Consider the following 26,537-nt stretch of genomic DNA (forward strand, 5'->3'; position numbering starts at 1 on the left):
CCCCAGGCAGAGCAAGCTAGCGCCTCACCAGGTCTTTAAAACGAGGCGAGGCCGGATTAAAACTTTCATTGGGAGCCAGCTGGCACAAAGGCGTCGCGGAAACCAGCCCTCGCGAGCGCCGTCGTGCCGCCGGCGGGCGTCTCGGGGATGTGAGGAAAGGCCAGCACGCGCTTGCCCGGAGCCTGCGTCCCCCGCCGCACCACGTGAGCCTTACCGAAAGAGAAACGCCTGCCAGGCTGGGTGTCCGGGGGGTATTTTCACACGAGAGAAATGCAGACGTATAGGTAAAGAGCTAGTGCTCAGGCCTGCGGCCTGGTGGGCCGCTCCAGGCTGGGCAGGAGGCCCGGGGCAGTCTTCCCAAAAGTATCTTAGTGTAAAAAGTGCACAGTGATAAAGGTGCCCTTTGAAAAATAGGCAAATGTTCCTTAGTCATTTTAAGTGCTTTTAGGAATATTTTTCTGAAGTAATTTATTCATTATGCTGCTCTCCCTGTTATGCCTTACAGAGGAAGTCCTCTCAGATGCGGGTTCTTTAAAGCCACTTAGGTATCTAATTGCTATCTTAAATTAGTTCAGTGGTAGTGGGCACCTGTATACGTTTTGGAGAGTTTGGTGGTGCCCTGGTTTATAATCAGATCTTTAATCTTTCTTTTCCCAAGCTTTTCAGAAGGTGACAGCTGAGATTTCACTGCAGAGCCATTAAACCCTGGAAAAAAAATGACAGAAAGTGGTGGGCAGGAACAGTCAAGATGGACAACAACAGTTATTATGAGTACAGCTCTGCAGGTACAGTACCACTTGTCAAAAGCAGCATCTGACTCACTAAGAAATGCTGAAAGAAGCATTTCCTATATTCTAGATGTGGAAATATTTTATGCAATGTCAATTTTGAGGGTAAAACAGTGGCATGAGTCTGAAGTTGTTTCTACTGTAGTACTGGTTCTTTTTGTGTGCATGTGGTTTTTCTCCTTAGCTATTTCTGTACCTATTTAATATTCTTGCCCCCTGCTATTCTGAGTTATACTGCCTTAGGATTGTCCTCCTGACTCATCATTTTTTCGTTGCACTGATGCTGCTTTCAATTAGCACTATAAATAATTCTGTCAGAAATGTTTTTAATTTTTAGAATTTCTCCCTAAACACTTTATTTTCTACTATACAGTATCAACATTGGGGTAGATTATTACTTAGTAAGTGTGTAATTCAGTTTAAAATAGTGAGTCTTGCAGATATTGATGTATATTTATAGCCTTTAGTATCAGAAGCCTGGACTGTGTTTCTCAGTAAAGTGAAAGGGTATGTCAAGGAGCTGGTAATTAGTTCCTGCAGCTGAGACCAGTTTCATGCCAGCTGGAGAGAATTTAGAGGCAAGAGGGCTTTGATTCACAAACAAGTTTATCTTACGCTAGCTTGGCTGACAAGGTTATCACCCCATCTGTGTTATATAAATGGGTGAACGGCATTAAAGTGATTCCTGAATCACCTCAGTTTAAAGCCTGTTCTTATTTGCCTGCTCGTCTTAGAATGACAGCCTGTAAACTGTTGCAGTTTGGGAACTGCTTCAAGAGCAACTTAATCCATAATGTGGTGTGAGGTATCGGAGGGCAGTGATCTCATCAGCTATACCAGCATAACTCACTCCTATTAATAAGAGCTGCAGCTCTACTCAAAACTGCTGCTGTCGGTAAGGTCTCCCAGAGAGCAAAGATACGGTAACAGCTGAATACAAATCTGAGATTACTTTTCTTTTACAAAGGCATTGCTTTGTGTCAGTTTTGGTTATGAGCTTTCTCCTTTCCCTGTGCAGCTATCCTTTTCTTATAGCTGTTGTTTATATTTGTGTGTTAAATAATTCACTGTCGGCAGTGGCCTTGAAGCAGAGAGCTTTTCCAAAATTGTAGTTATACCAGTAGCTGTCATTGAGTGTTCCCTTTCCAGGCCAATTTGAAAGCATAACATTTCTGATTACTGCCTCCTTCAGGGTTCACTTGCTATCCTGACTTTTTGTGCTTTTCCACTAAGTCAGGACACTTCCCTATGTAGGCAGGTTGGCTACGCTTTAAATGGGTAGGTTAAAGAACATGTTATTAGCTAGAAGGATTCAGTGATTTGATCTTTAAAACGTGTGTGTTTGAGCAGCTTCTGTAGAACATACTGCAGAAATTCTTTCTGCAGGATGAAAAATATATCCAAACCCACTCCATTCTGTAGATGATTATGTTGCATAGTGCCATGTTCTAGTTTTCTTGAGTGGCTTGCATTCTGTCAAAAAGCTTTGAAGAAAATCATGTCTCATACAGATTTTTCTGAACTATCTTTCAAATGATATGCTGACATCTGTGAAAATAACGCAGAGTCTAATTAACTGGAGTAATAGAAACACAGTACTGTATGTTCCTCACTTCTGCAAATCCTCCTTTAGCACGTCTTACAAAAATAGACTGTAAAATGTTTGAGCTGCTTTATGTATTATGCAAGAGTTTCCTGTAGCAAACTGAAAGTATGCATACAAAATTGTCATTTAATGTTTGATAACTTCCAATACAAATATTTCAAAATTTCTTTAACTGAAAAAGTTAAATTAACACTTGACTACTTTTTTTTTTTATTGGAAGTGGAATAAAAAATATTTTTTAAAAAAATGATGCTAAAGTTCTATCTGTAATGGTCCAGACAATGCTTTAAGAGTATTTCTATCAAACTTGTTGGCTGAAAACATGTTATAAAAATAACCTTTTAAAATTTATTTAGAATCATGACATTTCTACAATTCTACAGAGGCAACAACACCGAGTTCGATATTCAGAATCGGTGGAAACTGGATCCGTGATTTTTTCTCTTTCTGGTACAGTACTTTGATGTTTATGCTTTTAAACTGATAAGCTCTAACAAGATACAAGATCAGACCTTGTTGTAGGCTACAGTAAACTGAATAAAAGCTGCCTTGTTGGAATGGCATGCAATAGTAGAAGCACCTGTGCTGTGATTGCACATAAATCAGAGGATAGGGCAGAGAACTTTGAGGATGAAACATTTTCATTGGTTTTTAGGTTTTTTTGCATATATTGCTAGATTTGGTGATCATCAGCTGAACTGTTCGGTAAAGTCTTGTTATAACTGAGCAAACACATTGAGTGCCACTAACATGTACGACAGCCATCAAGATTTTTAGTATTCATGGCTGTAAACACAAGAGTGAACCAAGACCCCTGCCTTTCATCTTACAAGTTGAGTTTGCAGACCTGGTGGTAGCGGAGGAGGTAGGGAAAGGATTCTTTGAGAAGCTTTGATTAGGAAGTCACTGAAACTGCAAACATGAAATATCTATCCTTGCATTTTAGAGCAGAAGATGCTTTAGACAGGTAGATAAGATCCTTAAGCTGAAGCTTTCCTGAACTATAAGGATTAACACGGCACACACTGGCCTAGTCTTTTATACCCTCGATTGTTAAGCCTCCAAAACTTCAGCCTTCTTAACTTTACCCTTCAGAATAAGTTAGTTGTTGGAGTTATTATTTCCTTTTTTATGGTAGACAGTCTGGCTTTTATGATATCACAGGTGTGTTTGTTTATCTTATTTAGAAATGGGACTTGCTGAGCTCTTCAATCAGTCTTTGCATTTGCCCTAAATTCATTCTATTATAGCAGTTGCCCGTTCCTGAAGCATGTGCTTTCAAAGGCATTCAGATGTCTGTACTCTGAGTGGGTTGAACAGTTGGGCTTTTTTGATGTTCTGGTCGAAAATAACCTCTGAGTGATTTGTAGTTTTATCTTAAAAATACTAGTCATCACTGGCCAAATCTCGTGTTTGCATTTCAGTGTCAAGACATGTGAATTCATTCATGTATTTTGTCCCATCATCTTTTAAACTAATGGTTGAGTAGGAATTCTGCTTCCTGGTTTGTGGTGAGAACTTAATCATGTTACTGCCATGACGTGCACATTTACATCAATTTCTTCAAATAGGTGTTGCATTTATACTGGCAGACACTCAAGACTTACTTATCACAGGGGAAGAACAGTTTTTCAAAAGAATTCAGAAATTCATAAACATTCATCGGAACGGTTTTTTGGTTTTGTCAGCTGCTCTTCATGGACCAGAAGAATGGAATGTCATGTTTAGAATTCAGAGAAGGTATGACTTCAACATCAAACCAAACTTTTTATTGCTAGGAAGAAATGAAGTAGCACTTCTAGATTTGGGAATATTATTTTAGGAATTATGTTAAGGAATATGAATGTATTTTTCTGATGCACTGGAAAATTATTTAAAGCATATGTTTGTTAACAGCAAATTAAAAGAATACTAAGTGAATCAGTCTGAGATGTCATAGGTAACAAAAGGGGTCACTCAAAACATAGCAAATAACATTCCTTTAAATCACTTTAGGGCTATGTAATATAATTCTTTGAAGAGTTTTTTTTCTTGAACTGGAAAATTAGGCAATTTTCTCAGCTCTGTCAGCATCTTTTCATGGTCATTTTCAAAAGAGAACAGGCAAGCTTCCTTCATGAGAAGGCTTTGTTGTAAAGTACAGATTCTCTACCAGCTTTTAAAATCTATTTACTTGGAACAGTGTCTATTATACAGAGCTGAAACAATTGAAATAATCAATGTTGTTTTACACCAAAAGTATAAAATTGGACATTAAAATGGGTTTGTGTAAAACTTTATCTGTGATTTCTAATGAAATCTGAAAACTTGTGTGTTTCAGTACATACCTGCTGACAACAGTTATCTGATATGTTATCTCCATACTTATAGTCAAAACTATTTTTTGGTAGGTACAGTAGTCCTAACTGTGTCTGATTTTTCACTCTTGACATCAAAGAAGTGACTATTCTAATGGAGTCTTTGATCTTTACCTCCTTTAAACTAGCACCAGTTTCATTAAATCCTGGGCACACTGCCAAATGCTGATGAGTAGCAGAGTGTATGAGATGAAATGTAGGAAATCTATTACCTATTTGTGAAAATTCCATAAATCTTCCCGAGAGGTCTCAAAAGCTCTGCCACCATTCAGCAAGAACATGTTATTCAGCTGATAGCAATGCTAATTCTCTGTCTACTTGTGGTTACGGTCAACTGATTTTGTGCATATGTTGATCGCTAACAAATGTGATGTTCTGAAACTACATTCCATTTGGCAAGTCAGTAATTTTATTAAAATAAAAATTAATATTTTTGCCACTGTATGCCATACCAAATTGATGTTGGCAAGGCACAATTATATTATAGATCCATGTGCTTTGTTACTACCTGGCAGCTTGGAGTTCTGCTAGTGCATGTAAATCACTGACCGAGCTTTTGCATTGGTGGCGTTGAAACTCGTGCCATATTCTTTCAACCTACAAGTCATCTGTTGGATATGGATATTTTCAGGTCTTCCTATGTGACTGTTTCTTTCTGCTTATCTATGGTTTTGTTGCAATGGGGAAGGATTTTTTTTTTAATTACTATTAACAAGAACATCATAGGATAGTTGTTCAACACTGTGAACACTTTATGTAGGGTTGTGTGTATCATGGGGGAAGTGGGGAAAAAAGCAATCTTAATCATCCCAGCTCAAATGAGCATCCTCAGTAAATCCTATGTTAACTTTTAAAAAACACCCCAGAGAAAAGACCAGCCTTTGTGTTCTAATGGCCAGTGTTCTGCCCATTGAACAAATTAATAAAATACAGACTAAATATAGACCTGCTGTAATTGGAAGCAAAATTCTTCATAGTAGATTTTCATGGATCTAGGTAAGTACACGTAACTGTTTCTTTGCACTTCGTTCATTCACGCTCTGCTTAGCCCATTGCTAGTATTAGCCAAGTTGCATCTCTCCATTTCCCTAATCCCTAAATGTAAATCAAACCACAGTTTCTGCATCAGATTTTAGCAAAACTCAACAGTGACCAGAGTACCTACTCTCAGGGAAGGACACTGCCTGTAATATTTATTTTTGCCAATTAGAAGAATGGGCAGACAAGTTCAGATCAGATATCTAACCAGCATGAGCTTAATGTGAATGAATCCAAGTCATCAAACAGATTGAGGGGAAGAACAGGTGGTGGTCACAGGGGAGGACACAACAGAGCAGCTGGGCACCTTTGGGTTAGATTTCTGGTTATTTAAAATTCCTCATTCTTTGTTGTTAAGTCCCTATCATGTTTTAGCTCTACAAGAGAAAATGGCAGCAACACTAACTTTGGTGTCATTGTTACAACATGCTTAAGATATAAAGTCTTAAGGAGAGGCTTCACTTGTGGTGAAGACTCAGTAAGAAGTTGTTTACATCATGTGGGAATGCTTTTTGAGTTTTATGGCATAACAAATTAAATGTGCATTCTAAAAGGAACCTTATTTTATTTTGATGTGCAGATTCCTGGGCAGTAACTTACGTATAATACCAGTTCATAATACTGCTGAAACTGTTAAGTTAATGCTAACTATAGCTAAGGTAAGTCTGGTTGAATATACTTAAAAAATACTAGTTCCTCAGAACTTCAGAAGTACATTAGCCAGGAAAAGTCAAGAATGGAACTTTTGGGGTCATATTGACCACAATCCATGTAATACATGGAGGTAGGACTGTTACTCTGATGCTTTAGCTGCGTCTTTAAACTACTGTTAAAAGTAACTTTAAAAGCTCTTAATAGCGTCTATGAAGACATATTTAAGAGTTAATTCGGCTCTTATTTACCACTATTAGGTTAGTATGTCATCTATTTGTGCAGAACCAGCACGAGATCCAAATATGTAATGACTTCAACTTAAAAACTGTAAAAATGCCAATCTGAAAACTCTAGTTACTGGTTGATTTTTAATGATACACATAGTAGTATATTATTTCTACAGCTCAATGAGTGTAACTTATCCGTGTATCTGCAACATATTCTGTATGCATCAACACATTATTAATTAAATCTATTTACTGAACCTGTTCAAAGAACATTTTTCCATAAAAATTCTAACTTAAGATACTTACTAGAGCAGTACCACCAGCATCCTGTGTACCAAAAAATAAAAAGAGAAGGCTGAATGACATTAGGAATCAAATATGGATTTACCTTTTATCCTTTCCTGAAGTGGGCTTCTCAAAATAATAATCATTAACCTGTTCAGAGTATTATTATTTTAAGTGTGTAAGCTACATCTCACTATATGGCAAAAGTTGTTATACTTATTACGATGGTGAACATCGTACTTAAAACTTTTTATGGAATCTACTGATGTCTGGCCCACTCTCTTAATACATCATTAACCTAAAAGCTTTTAAGATTACTGCTGATCCTGTAAATTTGAGTTTGCTTGTCTACTTGTTCAGAATGTTTATACCAAACTTGAGCAGGAGAGTCCCGTAAGAAGTGATGATAGTATATATCCCAAATCTATCAGTGCCCATTACATGACGTGTAATGAGTGTCATGAACTCATCTTTTGCCTCAGAATCCCTAACTGCTACAGGGCCTACGAAATTAACTTTTTTGCCCCAGGTTAACAGATGTGGGCAAGGGAGCAAGACCATCCAAGTAATCTTGAGGTACCCTACCATCTCCTGTTGAAATGGTGATGATCAGATGCAGTGCTTCCAGGGCTGGTTATTTTAGGACTGGTCTTGCACCTAAAGGGATACATCATATCACTTCTGTGTACATCATTCCTGAATACTTCAGAAAACATGATTCAAATAGCACTGCTGAAATACACTTGTACTATTTGAACAATAAGATGTTGAATATTCTATTACCTAGGAGTGACTGTGTCCTACTCATAATATCTTTCTTTCCTCTAAGATAACTTCCAAGCCAGAAGCAGATGATATTCGTTACAAAATGGCAATGACAAAAGCCCAAATAATAGAGAACAGTCCAGTTTGGAAGATACTTCAGTAGTACCAGTTGCATTGTGATTAATTTAGTATTTGGGTTTTTTATTCATAAATAGAGTGTCTACATTTTAAACAAAATATAGAATGCTCTTCAAAATACAGTTACATTTCAAAAGACTGTATATACAACTTATGCATTTGGAATGAAAATTTTGTATTAAATAACTACACAGTGAAAAATAGCATATGTTATACCAAATGTGCATTCTAAGAAAAAAAAAGTGGTTTAACTGCACTATAGAAAAGCCATCCTTATTTTTAACTGGATTCTGAACTTATGAGCTCACCTGTTTATAATAATTTCCCAAAGCATTTAACATACCTTACGGAAAACTTGAACGTTAAAGATAAGGATGATCAAAGCAATTCTAAAATACACATTTCCCATGCATAAACAGGTATATGTATGAAGTCTTATACATTGTGGTTTTTAACGCCAAGTGTTATCTGTTGTGTTACTAAGTTTTAACATCTTATTTGGCTCAAAGTTGATGTGTTTTTCTTTAAAGCTGGTTTCATTTGCCATAGTGTTTCTACTATTACCTATCTATATCTTACAGTGCTGTTTGTAGATAGAGGAGCTTGTTTGTCAACATTAAAAAGTGCTAATAAAAATAGCTTGTGCTTAAACAGTGCTTTTTAATTAATGGTTCTCCAGTCACTTTATAAAAAATCTTTGTCATTCACAACACCAGTCAGCAACTATTATCTAACAAATTTTGAAAATTAACAGAAAAATACACACGCAACCATACCTCCTTGCCCCAGCATAAGAACAAACCCCCTCCTTGTTTTCAGTTTCCAAGCTTAAGAAAAAGCATCAAATTCTGAAGAGGAGCACTTTAGTAAGTAGGCCATCTCTATGAATCACAACAATAGCAAAAGAAAATAAAAAGAAAGGCAACAAGGCATATGACGAGCAGCATTTGCAATTCTTCTAGAGGCCACTCTAAATTGCTCTTCTTTAAAGGCTGGAAGCCTCATAGCCAGAATGATCTTCTAAGAAGTACATTAATTACAATACTTCAGCTGACCTAACTATTTTCATCCATTACAGCTTTTATTTTCACTTCAATAAGTTCTTCTACTCGAGCTAGAACGCTTTCTATTAAATCAAATGTGAAGAGAGCCGAATGTAAAACCTGAAATGACAAAAGAGATTAATGTTATTTTTATTAGAATAATTTTTTTTTTTTTACTTACTGTACATGTACGTTTGTCTCCAAATAGAAAACAAAATTTAAATCCTTCTGAATAACTCTGAAGGAAATGCAAACTCACCTGAAGCTGCATTTCAGTAGTCATGGCAGGCATCTTTTCCCCACTGACAGTTACAGAGCAGACTGTGTTAGAACTGTGTGCCTCTGTAGAAGAAAATAACGAAGTTTCACATAGCTTTTAGAATGAGAAGAATATTTCATGTATTAGCATTTCTAGACAGTAATTGTTAAACACAAACCTAGGGATTTACCAAACACAGGACAGAAGGTGCTGAACCTTAAGAGGAAGACAGTTAGAACTGGCTGCTCTCTTTCTGCTTTCTGTATTACAGGACTACGTTACTAAACAGGCAGTATCTGCAACTCAAAAGAATTTGATGTAGCTAAAATGCGCCTTAAAAGGAAAAAACAATTCTTAAATCTAGTAGTTTTTGACACATTTTTAATATTTCCACATCCAGAGAGATAATAGGAGGTTCTTTAGCTTGACTTAATGAGTCCAGACATGAAATACTTATTTTCTTAAGAAAAAGCTGCAGGCTTCTCTGTTTCAGGCTGATTTCGTGCAGCAGGCAAAACTACAAGGACCAGTCTGAAAACTAAGGGGAAAAACCTCTTACATTCAGGCCACATAGCTGAAGTTCAACGTAATGCTTACAGTTTATACATCGGGAGAAAAAGGCTAACCCATTTACTGTTACAAGTTAGATGTTTTCTCCTGAACTCAAATCTCTATTCTTTGTCAAAGGCTAGAGGAATGTAAGAGGTACTTAAAATGAATCAAGAAACTTTTTCTTTAAAGGATTTGCTTTAGAGGGATATCCACAGGCTGCCTTCAGAAAAATTCCCCTTCTTTGCCTCATACTTACATAGTGTACAACAGCACAAGAGGGTAAATCTAGGGGCAAAAAGCCATGCTGACATTTTTGGTAGCAGAAGCAAGTTCCTTGGGCTGTCTTAATTATACTGGAGACCACAAAGGAACAGAGGATCTGACATACACAGACATGGCCTAAAGCAGCTACAGGTCTTATGCTCTGTGGGATGTGGCTGCTTAACCCAGAGCGGATTCTGTGTGTCAGATTAAAAAAAAAAATTTAAAAAATCCAGAATATAGTCCTTCAGGCTTTAAGAGAGCAGCTCTTTGCTGTGTAAATTATTTCCTCGCATGTTAACCTCCCCACACCTATTAAAAAATCTAAGGGCTATATATTCACAGAGACGTGGATGCTTCTGCCTAACCTTAAAACTATAAATGCAGAGCAAGTTTTGAAGGTCTTCATGTGACATTTCTACCAGGTTTCCATACGGTTTACAAATGTGATGAGAGATAAACAAGTTCAGATTTTTCTGACCATTCATGAAAATTATTAGTATCAAATATAGCAACTAATGAATTATTATTTTACATTTGAATAGTGTCAGCAGTTAAATAAAACATGATCTGTACAGCACTCACCAATTCCTTGTTTCCAAAGGATTTCCAAAAGTTTCTAAATACGAACAAAGCTGAGGAAAAAAAACAAACTAACCTCTTCTGTTTTCTTTCTTATTCCTTATTTCTGCTTCATAGTGCGCTTTTGACATATTGAGTCCTACATGCAGTGGTTTTAAAAAATTCTGCTCAATCTTGGCAAGCACGGTCCATACACCAGTCTATTCAAACAGAACAGAGACAGTTACAAATTAGTTTTAATGAAGCATTGCAATCTAAGTTTTCAAGCACAAGTTTTTGGACTAGTCTTTATAACATACACTTCTCTGCTGGGAGGGAAAAAAAAAAAAGAATTTAGACTCATTCATTTAAGCATGAATAAGCATCACAATGGATATTTAGGTTCCCCTCCCTCTCTCTTACCTTTTCAATATTATTTGTTAAAAATTGGAGGATGAAGCAGTCAAAAAAAAGGAGGGGAGGGGCACCAAGCTTCTTATGTAGCCTGATAACTATAGCAATGGAAATGCACATTTTCACCTTGTTCTTGTAAGCAAATCTGAAATGATCTTGCTATGCTGGGGAGGTACTAGCCACTTTCTCAGGCTAGAATCTCTACAGTGAGTAAACAGCAGTTGTAGATTCCTCTAAGATAGTTCAGCAGCAAAACAGCACAAATAATTAAATTCACGTTCCTGAATTAAGACTCTATTGCAATGCCAAATGAAAGCTCTAACAAATGTCATGCTCTCCAAATATATAAGGGTCTTGTCTATATCACATTCAGTTTAAAAATCATTGTAGGATGTTACTGGATCTGCTACTACCCCACCCTTAGGCACAGTAGCCAAAGTGACCATGAACTTCTCCCCAGTTTGGCATGGGTGAAAGGAGGAGTGTACAATAATGGCACTCAGGAAGCAAGGGATACAAGGAAAATATGCTCAAAAGCAAGGCTGTTGAAGGTTACTCCACACAAAACGCTGCCTTGGCACCTTATAAGTTTTTAGTTACAAAACTGCTGTAGAAGGAAACAAATACAAAGCAGTCTTTGTGTCTTTAGATAGAGGAGCCATTTATATGACTCGTTTCTTCAGGCAGTATCCTCAAAGGGCAGTGTAAGGATGATAAAAATATTAAAGTTATTGTTGATTACAGCAGAAAATTCACCAAATTTTAATGCTAAATGACACAAAGTTAACTGCTCAAATAAGAAAACTTGTAATTACTTCCACTAGAATGGGGCTAAAAATGAAGAAAAAAACTTTCCACAAAAATACCAATTTTTAAACTTGATTAATGAAAGTGCTTGTTACACAAAAATGAAAACATCTGAACTGACAGGAAAGGAGGCATTTTCTTTCTGCCCCACTTGCACTATATGAAGGGAGACAGGGAAGAAGTCAAGAAGAACTGACAGGGCTTAAATTTAAGGGAAAACTTCAGAAGAGGTGAAGTTTTGAGGAGAAGCTATTTTCTCCTCAAACTGTAGGGACATTCTTTATGCCAGGTATTAGACAGCACTGTTACAGCAATTGTGTGCTACTATGTATAAATTTTAATAGAAGAGGAATTCTCTCTTTTCTTACAAAGCTATGCATTTTTATGAAACTGAGTGGACCGTCATGAGCACTTAAATAGTAATCACTCCATAAAGCTGAGAAACAGACGGAATCTATCAAAACTAACTAATTACATACATAGTAAAATAGAAATGCACCAATTGAAAGCTATTTTTACTGCTCATTTTCATTACGGTTTTGGTAATCAGTGCAAGCTATCTATTATTCTACTTAGACTAATAACATCATTAGGCACTTTAAAACTTGTATTCATAGATCTCAAAGCGCTGTAAAAGTAGATCAGATTTTTTTCTGTATTTTAGCAGAAAATTGTATGCTGAATTTCATTATTCCAAATCATAAAGAAAGTTGAGGAGCTGGGGGAGAACGACAAAACATCTTTGGATACTTATCTGCTGGTTAGAATATTCATCTGACCATGACATTGTTTATTCAAGTCAGGAAAGGCTTTACTGTACTTTAAAACTGAAAAGCAATTTTTCTTTAAACTGTCACTAATTTAAATAAATATTTTAATGCAAAAATCAAAACATCTAGTACTAAGGAGATGACAGAATAGTTTGGGTTGGAAAGAACCTTTAAAGGTCATCTAGTCCAACCCCCCTGCAATGAGCAGGGACATCTTCAACTAGACCAGGTGATGTTTGCTACATGCCATAGTGGATAAAAAGCTACTGAATTGCATAAATTAGAAGAATGGTGGAACATCATGATTTGAAAGAGTCAACAGAAGCTGCATTTACTATTAGAATAAGTAGCCATTTGGTAGTGGAATGTAAGCTCTAAACTAAACACAAATAGTTCCATCAGCTCTTCAATGCTGTGGTGACGCAATCCAAGTCAGAGCACTAATAAATCAGCTGCTAGAATATGGAATACATATAATCAACCCAGTTGTGAAATTCAAACAAGTTTCCTCTTGAGTATCCAGGGACACACTTCCATCAGCTGCAGGTGGACAGGACTGACTGTACACAAAAACAGCAGATCCATTGTAACATACTACATTGAAAAGCCATACAGCAGTTGAATAACAAATAGAGTTTGCACTGATCTACCAGTAACAAATGTTGCTGACTGCTTCAGACAGAAAAAGAGATAAAGAAAACAGACCAGGAAGAGGTGGGGATTACAACTAAAGCTATAAAATTCTGCTTTAAACTGAGGTAGCATAATATTAGATTGGTGAAATACATAAGGGCAGTTTCAATTTTTTAAATATATTGCGAAGTTTAAATATGCAGAGTATTTCTGAAATATCTACATTCAAACATCCACACACAGGAGAAATGAAGGTAAAGTGGTATACCTGTAATATAAACATAGGTAAACCACAGTGATGCACAGGTTACGCTGGCAAGTTACCTTTATGCATAAAACATTCTAGGCTATATCCAGTACAGTGACGTAGCAGAAAATTAGATAGGTCTGGACATTCCGTTTGTTACTTCAGCAGATGGATCTTATAGACAATAATACCTAGAGAAGCTTTTTAACATGTACCTACCATGCAGCTGCACTGTTCCTGTAAATATAGAATACTGTTTGCACAGCTAAAAACTATTGAAATATTATTATTAAATACTTTCTGAGAAATCTTCATACTATTAACTTTTAGCGTATTGCACAAAAAGTATTTTGCCTAAACATGAATAAAATAAGCTTGAACTGCAAAGGTTTGTATTACTATTATTATAAAGAAATCCACTTGAAGGCCTGAGGGATACCACCAAATAAATAAGCAAGAGTTACAAATATTTTTTTCCTCATGGGAATACTTGATAGAGATGTTATTTTATGGTGACATACTCTAAAATTATGGACATAGACCACAGTCCATCAGGCAGAGTAAAAGAATTAGCTTGTTTACAGTAACAGTTAGGTATGAATGCAATAAAATTTCATCAGAATAAAAATAACACATCACATATCTCCTAATGTGGCTAATAAAAACATCACCTCTGGATTACTGACCATTGCAAAGAAAAATTAAAAAAACCCACATTTTTCAATCAAGCATAAGAGCATTCACATGAATCCAAATCTCAGCCCTTAACTAATCAATCATTTTCAAATCAATTAGTACTTACTTGATTATCACTTTCACAATCCTTAATGACTAAGTATCTCAGTAGATTTAGTGACGCCATAATCCTATGAATTAAAAATACACTATTATTTAGAACACAGATTTATATTACAGGGATAATAATTTAAGGTCCATTAGCCAGACATCATAAAAGTAGCCATTTGCACAAAATGCAACCACTCATCTGTTCAGCAATATAACTTCCTCTAGAGCACCTGTGTGCAGTAACATCCGTGTTACAACAGCTGACACTGCCAGTAAGTTGAGAACTGTCAGCAGACTGGAGAAGGCTGGTGATTATGAGGGACAGTGTTCTCTGAAGAGATAGAACCTTGTTACAGAATTTGTAATATGCATCACTGGTGATCCAAAGTTGATGTGAAACTAGTATGACAGTTTCTATTACTGTATTGATTTTTTACTTTTGAGTGCTTTTTAAAAACATGCTTTTTGGTTTTGTTTTACCTTTCTTTTTAGTAGAAACTGTTTATTGCTTTTTCCAGATAAAGAGTACAATTCTAGATCACACATCTGGGTTTTTAAGTAGTTATTTGTCCATCTGGACACTATCACCCTACTGACTTACAAGCCCAACCTTTACTCATCATATAGGAACAGACTTGTCCTACAGCGGATATTTTCAGAGACATCTCATGTTATTTTTATATTACTTAATGCAAGTATTTGCTATTCAGGTGGCTCTGTGTTCCCACTCATTAGATACTGGATTACCAGCAGCAATCTGTGAAACAGCCTCAAAAAGGCTGTGTGCTGTAAGTTGTATCTGATAGTTGTTATTCGCCTGTGTCACATAAGACAACATACCACATTTCTTTTGTTCCCTTCAATTACTTCTGCAGAAAGCTGACAAACCATACAGTCCTGAAGAAACAATGCTTCACCCATTAGTAATTTGACATCTGAGGCCTTATATCCTCAGGGATATAAGGAGGAATTCCATTCTTACTGTTAAAATCAATGTAATAGCATTGTGACATTCTTCTATACAGAGTTAGTTGAAAGGATGGCTGAAATAAGTGATCATTTCCATTTTGAGTTCCAAAATTTTAAAATATATTGATGCTGTCACCACCTTGATTACATGAGAGCATACCTCCCATTGTAGTAAGGTAGTCTTAAGTCTTTTAACAATTAAAAAAAGGAGAAAAGCCTCTAACTGTGATTACAACTCACCTATCTGAGTTTTGCAGAAGATCTGTCTCAGCACCTTCTGGAAGCAAAAGCACTAAATCTAGGAGAGAGATCAGGTGATGTCCTGTAAACCAAATGTTGTCACATGCCTTCTGAAAAAAAATATACAAAAAGTTTAGCTGAGTGCAAAATTTACATCTTAAAGATATCTTAAATCTTAAATAGTTTAAGAACAATTTTGGGAAAACAGAAAAGAAAAAAAACACCCAAGAAACACTGAAGAGTATTTTCCAATTACTACATGTGATTGAAGTATACAAACTAGTCTCTTCATAATTCTCCCTACTTTGTCTCTTCATGCCAAGCTGTTCTTCTCAGTTTCATCAGAACAGATTCTTCACCTCTTCACCATACCACCATATATATAGTTAATATTTGTTTACAGAAACTTAGCAAATTGTATTAGGCACTCTTTTTTGTACTGAGGTATAGAACAATTAGCTACCTTCACCAGGGACTTTATTAATTTCTTAATAGTAGTGTCACAATTTATGTTTTTTTAAAGATCATAGAATCTGAGAATTTTTGGGTTGGAAGGGACCTTTAAAGGTCATCTAGTCCAACCCCCCTGCAGTGAGCAGGGACATCTTCAACTACATTAGGTTGCTCAGAGCCCCGTTCAACCTGACCTTGAGGATCGGGTCTTTTAAGTATTCTTTATACATTTCTAAACCCACAACTAGCAATGCTTGCAAGTAAGGTACACTTTCAACTCTATGGTTCTTTGATGGAAGAAGGACATACAGTTACCTTCTTTTGAAAGAGGGTGGGGTAGAGGACAGAAGGGAGAATCATTTAAGCATAAGATAAAGAGTACTAGGTTCTGAAGTGGCAGAACGTAATTATTCTGGTGCCCTCTGCACCACAGACCAACCATTCGCTATTTTCATAAAAATTCTCCTAAATTAAAACAAATAATGAAGTGAGGAGGGGCAAAACAACAAAAAACGCCTCTCTCACTTGCTTAGCAGAAGTTTTTTCAAGTCTTCCAGCTAAGACCCCTGACAGTTCCCTCCTCAGTGAGGATGGCTGAGCATCACTGTACTGGTGCTAACTTAAGGGTGTGCCCGTCACTCCCAAAGAGCAAGAGAGCACACTTCTCTCTGAAAGTTTCATGGCCCCTTCAAAAGGCTCTTTCATGTCAGCACAACGAAGCTAAGAGTATGGAGTTATTGCAAAGATCCCATGTTGGCAAAGTCCTTATCTCAGGTAAAGGTGGGGAAGGTTGGGGGAAAGAGATAGCACACACAGGGCAAAAGCTGGGCTAGAGAGGAAACCGAGCCAAAGCCAGAAAGGGATTGGAAAAAAAACTGAGATTAGATAAGGAGATGAGAAAGGTTAACTGTCTGATAAGTCAGATCAGATGAGGGATGTGGAAATAGTAAGACTAACTGGGCACAAAAATTAAGATGAAATAAATGGAGAGCAATAGCAAATTATGTCATGTTATCATTATGTCCATAGCAGAATTCTTTGCAGCAAACTTAGAATATCCAAATATTGAAAATATTGAATTAAAATGAAATTTTAAAATAATTTGTTTTTTTCACAGCCAGGGACCTCTACATGCAATAAATATATCAAGAGAATTCTGAAGCTGCATAGTAAAAAAATTAATTAGTAAGGAAATTTCAGAATATACTTTTACTTATTCAATTTTAGTGCAAGCCCCTTTTGGAACAATTTTCATACTATCACCTTCTTCACACCTTCTGGTTCAATATACAGGACAAACTATCATCTAATAAACAGTAATTCACTGTTTTCTAACATAATTATACTAGCATAAAATATGCATAAATTTACTATATCATCCTGTTTGACAAAAGGCAGTAGCCTTTAGAATCAAATTTGGGTTGAAAAAGGCCCTAAGCAGTTTAAAACAGGAAAAAAAAATAACAGAGAGAAAGAGTTAATAATTTCTTTTTAATTAATCAATTTTTTCAACTTCCTGGTATAAATAATTATAAAATAAGAGTTTTACATAGCTTTGATCTAGCTCAACACTTTCTGATGAATTTAACATTTGTGAAGCATTCATAATGCTGTCATCATAAAAACAAAAACAAATCAGTAATTCTGTCTGGACTGTAGCATTTGAATTATATTCAAGAAATGAGGAACTGTGAGGATAAAACAAAATACCGAGAAGTTCCTCTTTAAGAAAGCAGCATGTATTTTCAAACACGGAAAAGGTAATAATAACTTCTTAGAAAAATACAGTAAGATTGTGCAATTAAAAATACATTAGTAAAATTCTAATGTTAAAATACATATGCAGAAAAAAGCCAAATTAACATTTTAATTATATTATTCCCCAATCTTTTGTTTCTTTTCTAAGTGATTTTAATGCACCACTCAAAGCTTAAGCTCTACACATTTTCTCAATATAATACTGATAGAATTTTGAGATGACAACTTGTTTTTTAGTGGTAATAGCCTCACCGTTAACGATAAGTGAATCTGATCTTTTATATTTTTAATAATGTATCCTTCCACACCAGCATGGTTGCTTGTCTTCAGTAAACACCTGCAAACAAACAAACAAGATATTACGTCTTCAAAACTGCCTATATAGTTAGCTCAAAACTTAGTGAATAAGGCCATGTCATCTAAGTATGAGTTTTACCACAGAAAGGTAAGATGATTATGTAACCTTTAAACACTAGTTTGCATGAGAGCTGATTCTGTGCGAGGCAAATGGAATTCATTATTTATCTAAAAATTAACACAGTAAAATTATAATGTGGTTTACCAGATAGCAACTGTCAGAAATCTTTGTGTTTATACAATTAAGCTGCAATAAGGCTGATATTGTACAATCTACAGTAACTTGGATGCATACCTGAATAATGTATATTTTCCCTCTGCATCAAACTTGTCTATGAACAACTGCAAAATATTTAAACTCTTCTTTCTCTAAAGAAAAAAAAAGATATTATCAGATTAACTCTACTTAAATAAATTCAGCACTTAACTGATTTTGTAGGTCCCATTACATACCAGATGCTCTATGGGACAAAGGGTCATAACTTTCACCAAATCCTGCAATTGGACAAAGAAAACATAATTCTAATCACATATAGATTATTACATTACATCACACTAACTAAAACCTACTCAAGACATTACAAAAACTGTAACAAAACAACCAAACCCAAAAACCCACAGCCCACAAAACCATGCCTACGAGAAGATTCTCATCAGAGAAATTCACATTAGCTTCAGTGGTTGAAATCCTAGGGCTGATACACAAGACTACTGTTCTTGTACTGTTGGGTCCGAATAATAATGTAGTCAAGCAGCAGATTTGCGAGGAAAAAATGAGCAAGCATCATCTTTCAGCTAAGATCACTGCCCACCTGCCTCAGTGGCCTGTACATACACTAAGTATATTTTAACTGTCACTGAAACTTCATGCTATAGTGGGTAGAAAAGACAATCAACTCTGTATAGCAAGAAACTAAAGGTTTCAATTTAATGACACAAGTGTATAAAGGTTCGGTAATATGTCTAAAACACCTAGATGACAGCTAGATATTATTTATAATAAAACTTTAAAGACTTCTGTACATTGCTTCTTATTACCTGAGGTATGTTAATAAAATCTCTTAATTCTAAGTACTGATGGAGAAGGCTGTTATCTTCCATTCTCCATAAACAGCTCTCAAACAGATCCTGCAGGGGGGAAAAAAAAAGCTGCCAATGTTTTGCACATATATAAGACGTTAATCTATATGCTTAACATTTCATGGCTAAAACCACCTTCACTATAAATGCTCATTTGCCTATCCATAGTTCTTAGGAGCTACAAATGTAAGTGATAATGGTAATTTAAACATTTATGCATCTATGTAAAGTTCAATAAATGTAAGTGTTTGTAAGATTGAAGAATACCTAATTAAGGTATTCTAAATATTTCCGAAACTATTACCTGAACTGTCATTTGTACCTTTCTTAGAAAGGGATACTGAAGTTTTACCATTACTTAAACTGGAAAAAATAAACATTCTAACACTGAAAATGTGATTAAAAGAAAACTTACAAGTCCTTTAGATAACATAGATTCTTCTGTTCTAGAAAAAAAAAAGAAATATTATCAAATTTAAGCTGTTAAGTAAAAAGACACTGTTGGTATTTCAAAAGAAATGCTAGAACAGATCAAAAAGCACTTGTCCCTCAACAATTTCCATTCTATTTTCTAAATATAGTATCTTCATTATTCCTCTCAAAGATTTTTACAATAAACTGGCTGATGAAGACTTGAAAATCACACTCTCTTCAGGGTCAAAAATTACACACCACACCCTCCCCCCTCATATTTATAAATGCTCAAAAGCAGCATCTCATATCTCACAGACCTTGATTAACAAAGAAAATGAAACTTTTCCTAGATTATTCCATTTGCATAGTTCTGCAATCCTAAGAAAAACACTAAACTAAACTGAAGAGACCAAGAAGTTTTGTTTAAGTTTTACCAGGAAATGGTAAGCAGTTATAATGGGAAATTTCCCTTCTATAGGTGTGCTAGAAACTATTTGGTCAACACTGATGCTTATGAAAGGTGAAATAATCACAAGATATAGAAAAATCTGGTTTCCTTTAGAAAGCCTGACCTTTAATCAGATTGCATATCATATCAGAATACATTCAAATAAGTACTATCACGATAGTCTTCTCTCGTAGTAAAATAATTGTGGCAGAAGTACAAGTAAATGTACACTAATTATTCTGCATGTGTTTAAAAGATCTTAATTTTGCATTTTCAGAATAAAAGTTTCTAAAAATGCTATCACAATACAAGCTGAAAACAATAACTAAATATTTTAGACCACTTTTTATACTTCTTAGTAAAAGAAACCATCATGTTGTGGAACTTGCCATTTTATCTCTCGGGTTTAAAAACCTCCTCTGAACTTACCTGGTATATAAACTTGATTCTATGAATTACTATAAAAAGATCACACTCACTATCTAGAACTTCAAATACCACAAACCCTACCTTTTCAGCAGCACTCCAATATGCGTCATATTGTATTGCAGAAGGTATGATGGACTAAAAGAGAAAAATTAGGTTTACATTAAATGGCATAAGCCATATACATTTGCACATGCTTAATATACTTGACAGGATTAGTCTTAAATTTTTTTAAGTTATAAAAATATCTTTATAAAATTAATAATTTTGAAATAGACACGAAATAACCTGCTGTTAATAACTCTTACATGTAAACTGTCTATAAATACGCAACTGAAAATTTAATACATGTTAATTTTCAGCATGTGACTAATCCTACCAGTTTCTTTAAAAGCATAGCTCATCTAAAATTAAACTGTAATAGAGTAATCTGCAGGACTAGAGTATGTTCTTAGGTATATAATATAAGCTACATAAAATATAAATGCATTAAGGTTGACATAAAACAAATACTAGTGAAATACACAGTTTTCATGTGTAACTATTCACAAATAAAAGGTCTTCCTCTGCTCAGAAAGAAACTTCAAAGTACAGACTTATTTTAAGTGAGGAAGAATAGTTCTTACCTAAATACCATTGGAAAGCAATCAATACCAAAATGCTGAACAAACATCAGATATGACAGACATGCCAAAGAATCTGCAGAATTATTTCGCTCTATGTCTGCAAACTCTTGATTCTCCCAGTGTGGACTTTTGCCTTTACGATGTAAAAACACCAATGGTATCAATTCTCTTATATCCCACAAAATGTCCTAAAAAAGAAAGGAGAGGCAGGATAAAAAGCCAGGTTTTTCAGAGCACCCTTCAACTATCTTAAACATGAGATCATCTTCTGGTAATCCCTGCCTCCTTTACTGCACACCCTAAAAGTCCTGCAATAAATGAAGTAAAGGTCTCAGACAAGATTCTCTTTCGTTGCACAACCCCGACTGATCCACACAGCAGTTCCATCCAATGATGAGACATGCTGTGGAAAAAAATGGATGTGATCATGATGGAAAACCTAATTACGGTTGAAAAACAACCAGAAGTTTTGCTAACTGCTTAGTGTGCTTCACTTTACAATCTTAACACTGGGATATAGAATTTTGTGTACAAAAATGCTTAGATTTTTAAACACAAATTGGAGAAGAAACATGGAAACTTCCAGACTTCTTCTGCATGCATGCACATTTGCACACACTTATATATAGTGTATTTACATGGGCTTTCCTCATCCCAGCTGGCTCCAAGTCTTCCTTTTGAAAATCAAGTCCCTTCCCCAAAATGACACCCTGACCCAGACTCTCTGCTCTTCTAGGACTAATTACTCCACTGTATGATATAAAAAGCTGTCTTTCTTCTAACTTCCTAGTTCATAGTTCACAGCCATTTCAGCCATCTTCTTCCTATAGTTGGATTTCCTCTGTCCCTCAGCCAGCTTCACCCCGACTCTACCTTCTCTGTAACTTCCATTTCCCTCTTACATAGCTCCAGGCATTCTTTGACTTTTGTCTTTCTGTATTCAACTTGTGAATTTTCCTCCTTTAACTAGGGATAACAAGGTAGAACAAAGTGCAAAGCTCAAACTTAACTCTATTCTTTCATACAGTCCACATTAACATGAGAAACAAGTGTATCCATAGTTAATAAAACAACTGCAATCTTGATACAAATGAGCTGTTACTGTCTATTCAGTGTTACCCAACTACTGACCCACTGGCTATCCTGAGGGAAGACTCCATTTAGTACTGGGAATATTTTCCACCCTTATATTTCATTATAAGATTTACCAGCATGCTTCTGAATAAATTGTTATAAAATAATCCAGCACCTGGCTGTCAAGAACGTTCCTTCATTTCATTAGCCCAACACAAATAATTGCATAACCACACATTTGAAAATTAGAGCCAACTGATACTTACAAATACTTTAAATTTGGTGGACTAGGTCTGGAGTTTATTTTCTTCATGGCAGCCCATTATGGTGCTGTGTTTTAGATTGGTGACCAGAACAGTGTTGGTAACATGCCAGTGTTTCAGCTGTTGCTGAACAGTGCTTGCACAGCATCAAGGCCTTCTGTTTCTTACTCTGCCCCTCAGCAAGCAGGTAGAGGGTGGGTGAGAATCAGAGAGGGGACACAGCTGGGACAGCTGACCTGAACTGATCAAAGAGCTATTCCATACCATATAACATCATGCTCAGCAGCAAACTGTGGAGGGGAGGTAGTATTTTTCAGATTAACTGCTATTCAGAGACTGGCAGGGCATCAGTCTGTTGGTGGGAGGTGTTGAGTGACTGCCATTGCATCACCTGTTTTGTTTTTTTTTCCCCTTCACTTATTAAATTGTCTTTTTCTCAATCCATGAGGTTTTCTTGCTTTTGCCCTTCAGAGCTTCTTCTCCATTCTGCTGGGGGGCTAAGTGAGTGACTGTGGGGGGGGTTAGCTGCCAGCTGGGGTCAAGCCACTACCTTTAGATATGTGCAAGACAGGAGATACTCTTTATCACATTGAAAATGTGAACAAAGCACAGGTCTACTTGGTGTAACTTTATTTAATCACACCTAGTCCTATTTCTGAAAACATGCATGTATTGCGTGTTCCAGCATACACATGGACTGTACTCGACTACATCCTTATAAAGCTTGGGTTTGCTGCAAATTTAAATAAAATTATCTATACTCACAATAGTCTTGCTCTAATAAAACACAGCTGCAATGTAAAACATTCAAAATCCACATGGAGTGGACATGTTCCCACTGAATTTCCAGCTATAGCAGCAGCAGTAGTCAAGCATCAATTTAAATTCTTTAGTAGTCAGCTGGCACTGCACTAGCCACATTAGAGATTTCTCTCTGTGCAACACCTGGATTAAAGGTAGATTTTGCCTTGACGTAATACCGCAGCAAAGACAATCCTTTAGATAGTCTAATAAATTCACACATCATGAAGAAAAAGCAGTTACAGCAAAGTAGCAGTTGATGATTCAGAAAGCAGTCCAAACTGGTTTATAAGGAGCAAAACTGTGCTTGCAAGATTTGTAATTTCCACTGATGGGACCTGGAACTGTTCTAGACCTTTATCTACCTGTATTATCTTGCAAGGCCCAGTAAATCATCCCACTAACGAATAAAGGAAGCAAAATGAGCTCTAGAATGAATTATAGGTAATTCTGAATTAAACCACTGGTTTTGCAAACACTGTCATGAATTTTCACTGCACTTACTATAATTTCAGTTGCAAAATGCCGAAAGGGATGTTCTTCAATGTCTTCAAGTTGTTCAAGCGGAGCTGTCAATAATGGGTATTTCAGGCTCTTCATACAGCTGAAATAAAAATTGGTGACTTAGTTTCACTCCGAAGGTTACAAATACAGACTATAATAGTGTCACTGATGACCAAGAATAAAGTCTATACTCATATTAGCTGCTGCTATTCCTGATATTCCAAGAAGAATAAAAAAGAACATCTGCTGTGGGAGCATCCCTTAGACTTCGCCTCCAGAGTATGATTATCATCACTGTTGTAAATTTGAGGAGAAGCAGAAGACTACCAAAACAGTTTCCCAGCACAGAGACTAATATTTCTTTACCATTTCTCTGTACTAAAGAAAACAGTAATTATTATTTTAATCTTTCTTCTCTCACTTAATAAATATGTAAGGCATATTTAGGGTTTTTCTTTTTTGAAATACCACTTTAGTTAATATAAGTTGACAGCATTATAAAACACTAATAAGATGATTTATTTAACTGCCTATGTAATAAATGCCTGCTGTTCATTTTGTTAAGTTATATGAACATATTACACTAACATAAAACTCTCACAATTTTAATAATTCTTCTTTCAGCTCCATGTCATTGTATTCTGATGACTTTTCCATGTTTTTAACAACTTCATTCACAAAAGGTTTCGCAAAGTCCACCACTGCATTACAACATTGACAGAGACCAAGTTTATCTTCTTGTAGTTGTTGTTTTGTATAAGGTACAGGTAAGGGAGTAAGCTGATTCATAATCATGGCCAAAGATAAACCCACTGAGTAGGCCTTCTTGTTCTGAAGTTTCAAAAGCACTGGGGGAAAGGAAAAAAGAGAGAGAGAGAACATTTTGAGACATTAAGTTATTACTTAACGTGAAAGAAAACGTGAAGAAAAACAATGTGACTACATAAGAAAGCCTTTAGTTTCAGGGAAGGAGAGGGACTAATACCTGGAATCACATGAGCAAATCAGCAAGACTAAACATCATCGGCTAGTTTAATATGCTGTAGTTAAGATGACCATATATTTGAGAATGACAAATATTAAAGCAGTCATGCATTTCAACACATTCTTCCTTTCTCTGTAGCACCATGATGAAAAAAATGTGTCTTTCTAGAACTAGTCTACGTGCAATAATATTCATTTATCTGATTTTGAAAACTGATTTATTCTTGCTTTATTCCTTGGCTACTTCTGTGCTTGGCAAAACGAGAGGCAATGGCCCAACCTTTCTGCTGAGATCTGATTCTGCCTGAAGCAGCTCAGAACTGTTCTATACTCCACAGCAGAACCAACAGAGGTGCTCCCAGACTTGAGGAAGTAGCACAAGTGTCTCTCCACTTAAACTGCACTCAGTGCAGGCTGACTGCAGATTGGCTATCCAAAAAACCCCATACTTCCAACTACCAAAATGCTTCTCTCGTTAAATTCTAACATAATTTAATCACACATCTCAGACTGCTACAATCAGACTTAAACTTGATACAAGACACTTGATTTAATCTCACATATCAAAACAGAAACTACTACTTACTACCAACTTTGTGGGTGTCCAAAACCAACATTTTTAGTTTTTATATGCAAGACCAAAGAATGCTTCCCCCCACTGATCAAATATTTCAACCTCCTTCAATCTCAAATAAAAGTTTTATACTATAAAAATACAGAAGTGTATATTTTTAAAGTTAAAATAATGAAGAATTTCACAATTCCATGTAAATCTCTATTTCTGTAACAACAGTATGAATGGTTTACACTTCTAAATATAGCCGTCACAGGACCGCATTCTTGTAAATGATGTGAAGTAGCTGAATATTGCTTTTTCAACTGATGCTATTAATCCCATCTAAAATCTTTTTCTAAAAGGCCAACATAAGCATGGAAACTATACCTTGTGTTATTTTGCAGAATATAACAGACTGTAAAGCTTGTCAGGAGAGACCTATTCTGAAACTATTCCAGCAAAAGCTAAACTAATTTGATAAATAAATGAGAAAATAATTTAAATCAGAAATCACATGAGGAAGTGCATCTTACCCGTCTGCAAAGGCTGAAGCAACAGCATGACAGTTTGGCACACTTGCTCTCCAGAGGCCTGCTCAATCTGCTCAAGTAAACCCAGAAAAAGTTCCTTCGGATTGCATAGCTGCAGGAAAGGAACGATGCATATTTTTTAAATGCCATGGTCATAAGCTTAAATATTCATCACAAGCAAATTTAAATACAGAAGTTCCCGAACATTGAGAAAGCAGATCTGATCATCCAAGATAATATTTAAGAAAACAAATATGAAACAGTAAGTACTTTACTACAATTAACATCATCTGTGGAGTGTGTATGTGTGTACACTTTCATATAAGCTGAAAACATATAATGACACTAAACTGGATTTCTATGGTCTATTGAACCCTCACAGTACCTTAGCAATGTAATCCTTAGGAGTAGAGAAAAAAGAAAAACTTCACTGTCAAGTTAACTCAAGCTATAGAGTTTTCAGTTTGTTTCTCAAGTACATAAATGAAAGGGAACGAGTTTTCTAGATATTAAAATTTTTTTCCCTACTACCCCATCAGAATGATCAGGTACTCATTGTCATACTGTATCTGCAGTATACAAGAGGCAGTATTGCTGTGGCTGCTCTGACTGGCCATCAAAAACTTCATGAGTTCTAATTGCCCTTTTCTTCTGGGTTATGGTATGTCCTTTGTTTGGCCCAGTTACTAATTTCACAAAATTTTTAAGAGGTTAATTATCTCTGAAAACACTAAGCCTGTGTCTACATCACATGAAACTGGCCCATGAGTTTAAAACTTATGGGAAGTGGACAGAAAACTCAGAAGTATTCATGCCTTGTTTTCTTTGGAAATCAGAGGGAAAATTAGGACCTCTTCTTTCCC

General features: G+C 35.8%; 2 protein-coding genes across 2 annotated transcripts in view; one reads left to right on the plus strand and one right to left on the minus strand.

Moving 5' to 3' along the window:
* The first annotated feature begins 716 nt into the window (after window positions 1-716).
* On the plus strand, window positions 717-7,883 carry LOC104626498 (chromosome unknown open reading frame, human C1orf146). The gene is made up of 5 exons (XM_010294437.1): window positions 717-785; window positions 2,751-2,844; window positions 3,966-4,134; window positions 6,370-6,448; window positions 7,785-7,883. Exons 1-5 carry the CDS (start codon window positions 717-719, stop codon window positions 7,881-7,883), a joined length of 510 nt encoding a protein of 169 aa, XP_010292739.1.
* A 1,030-nt stretch (window positions 7,884-8,913) lies between these two features.
* The window catches only part of GLMN (glomulin, FKBP associated protein), a 19,912-nt gene continuing 2,288 nt past the window's right edge, over window positions 8,914-26,537 (minus strand). Inside the window, exons 4-18 of the mRNA XM_010294438.1 lie at window positions 25,678-25,786; window positions 24,206-24,452; window positions 23,605-23,704; window positions 20,963-21,150; window positions 20,421-20,474; window positions 19,464-19,494; window positions 19,007-19,096; window positions 18,422-18,463; window positions 18,264-18,337; window positions 17,864-17,948; window positions 15,401-15,510; window positions 14,208-14,271; window positions 10,632-10,755; window positions 9,161-9,243; window positions 8,914-9,021 (exon numbers count right to left, since the gene is read on the minus strand). Of these exons, the coding sequence (XP_010292740.1) occupies window positions 8,914-9,021; window positions 9,161-9,243; window positions 10,632-10,755; window positions 14,208-14,271; window positions 15,401-15,510; window positions 17,864-17,948; window positions 18,264-18,337; window positions 18,422-18,463; window positions 19,007-19,096; window positions 19,464-19,494; window positions 20,421-20,474; window positions 20,963-21,150; window positions 23,605-23,704; window positions 24,206-24,452; window positions 25,678-25,786 (1,509 nt within the window). The remainder of the gene's footprint in view (window positions 9,022-9,160; window positions 9,244-10,631; window positions 10,756-14,207; window positions 14,272-15,400; window positions 15,511-17,863; window positions 17,949-18,263; window positions 18,338-18,421; window positions 18,464-19,006; window positions 19,097-19,463; window positions 19,495-20,420; window positions 20,475-20,962; window positions 21,151-23,604; window positions 23,705-24,205; window positions 24,453-25,677; window positions 25,787-26,537) is intronic.

The sequence above is a fragment of the Phaethon lepturus genome, unplaced genomic scaffold (genome assembly GCF_000687285.1).
Source record: "Phaethon lepturus isolate BGI_N335 unplaced genomic scaffold, ASM68728v1 scaffold15779, whole genome shotgun sequence".
NCBI classification, from domain to species: domain Eukaryota; kingdom Metazoa; phylum Chordata; class Aves; order Phaethontiformes; family Phaethontidae; genus Phaethon; species Phaethon lepturus.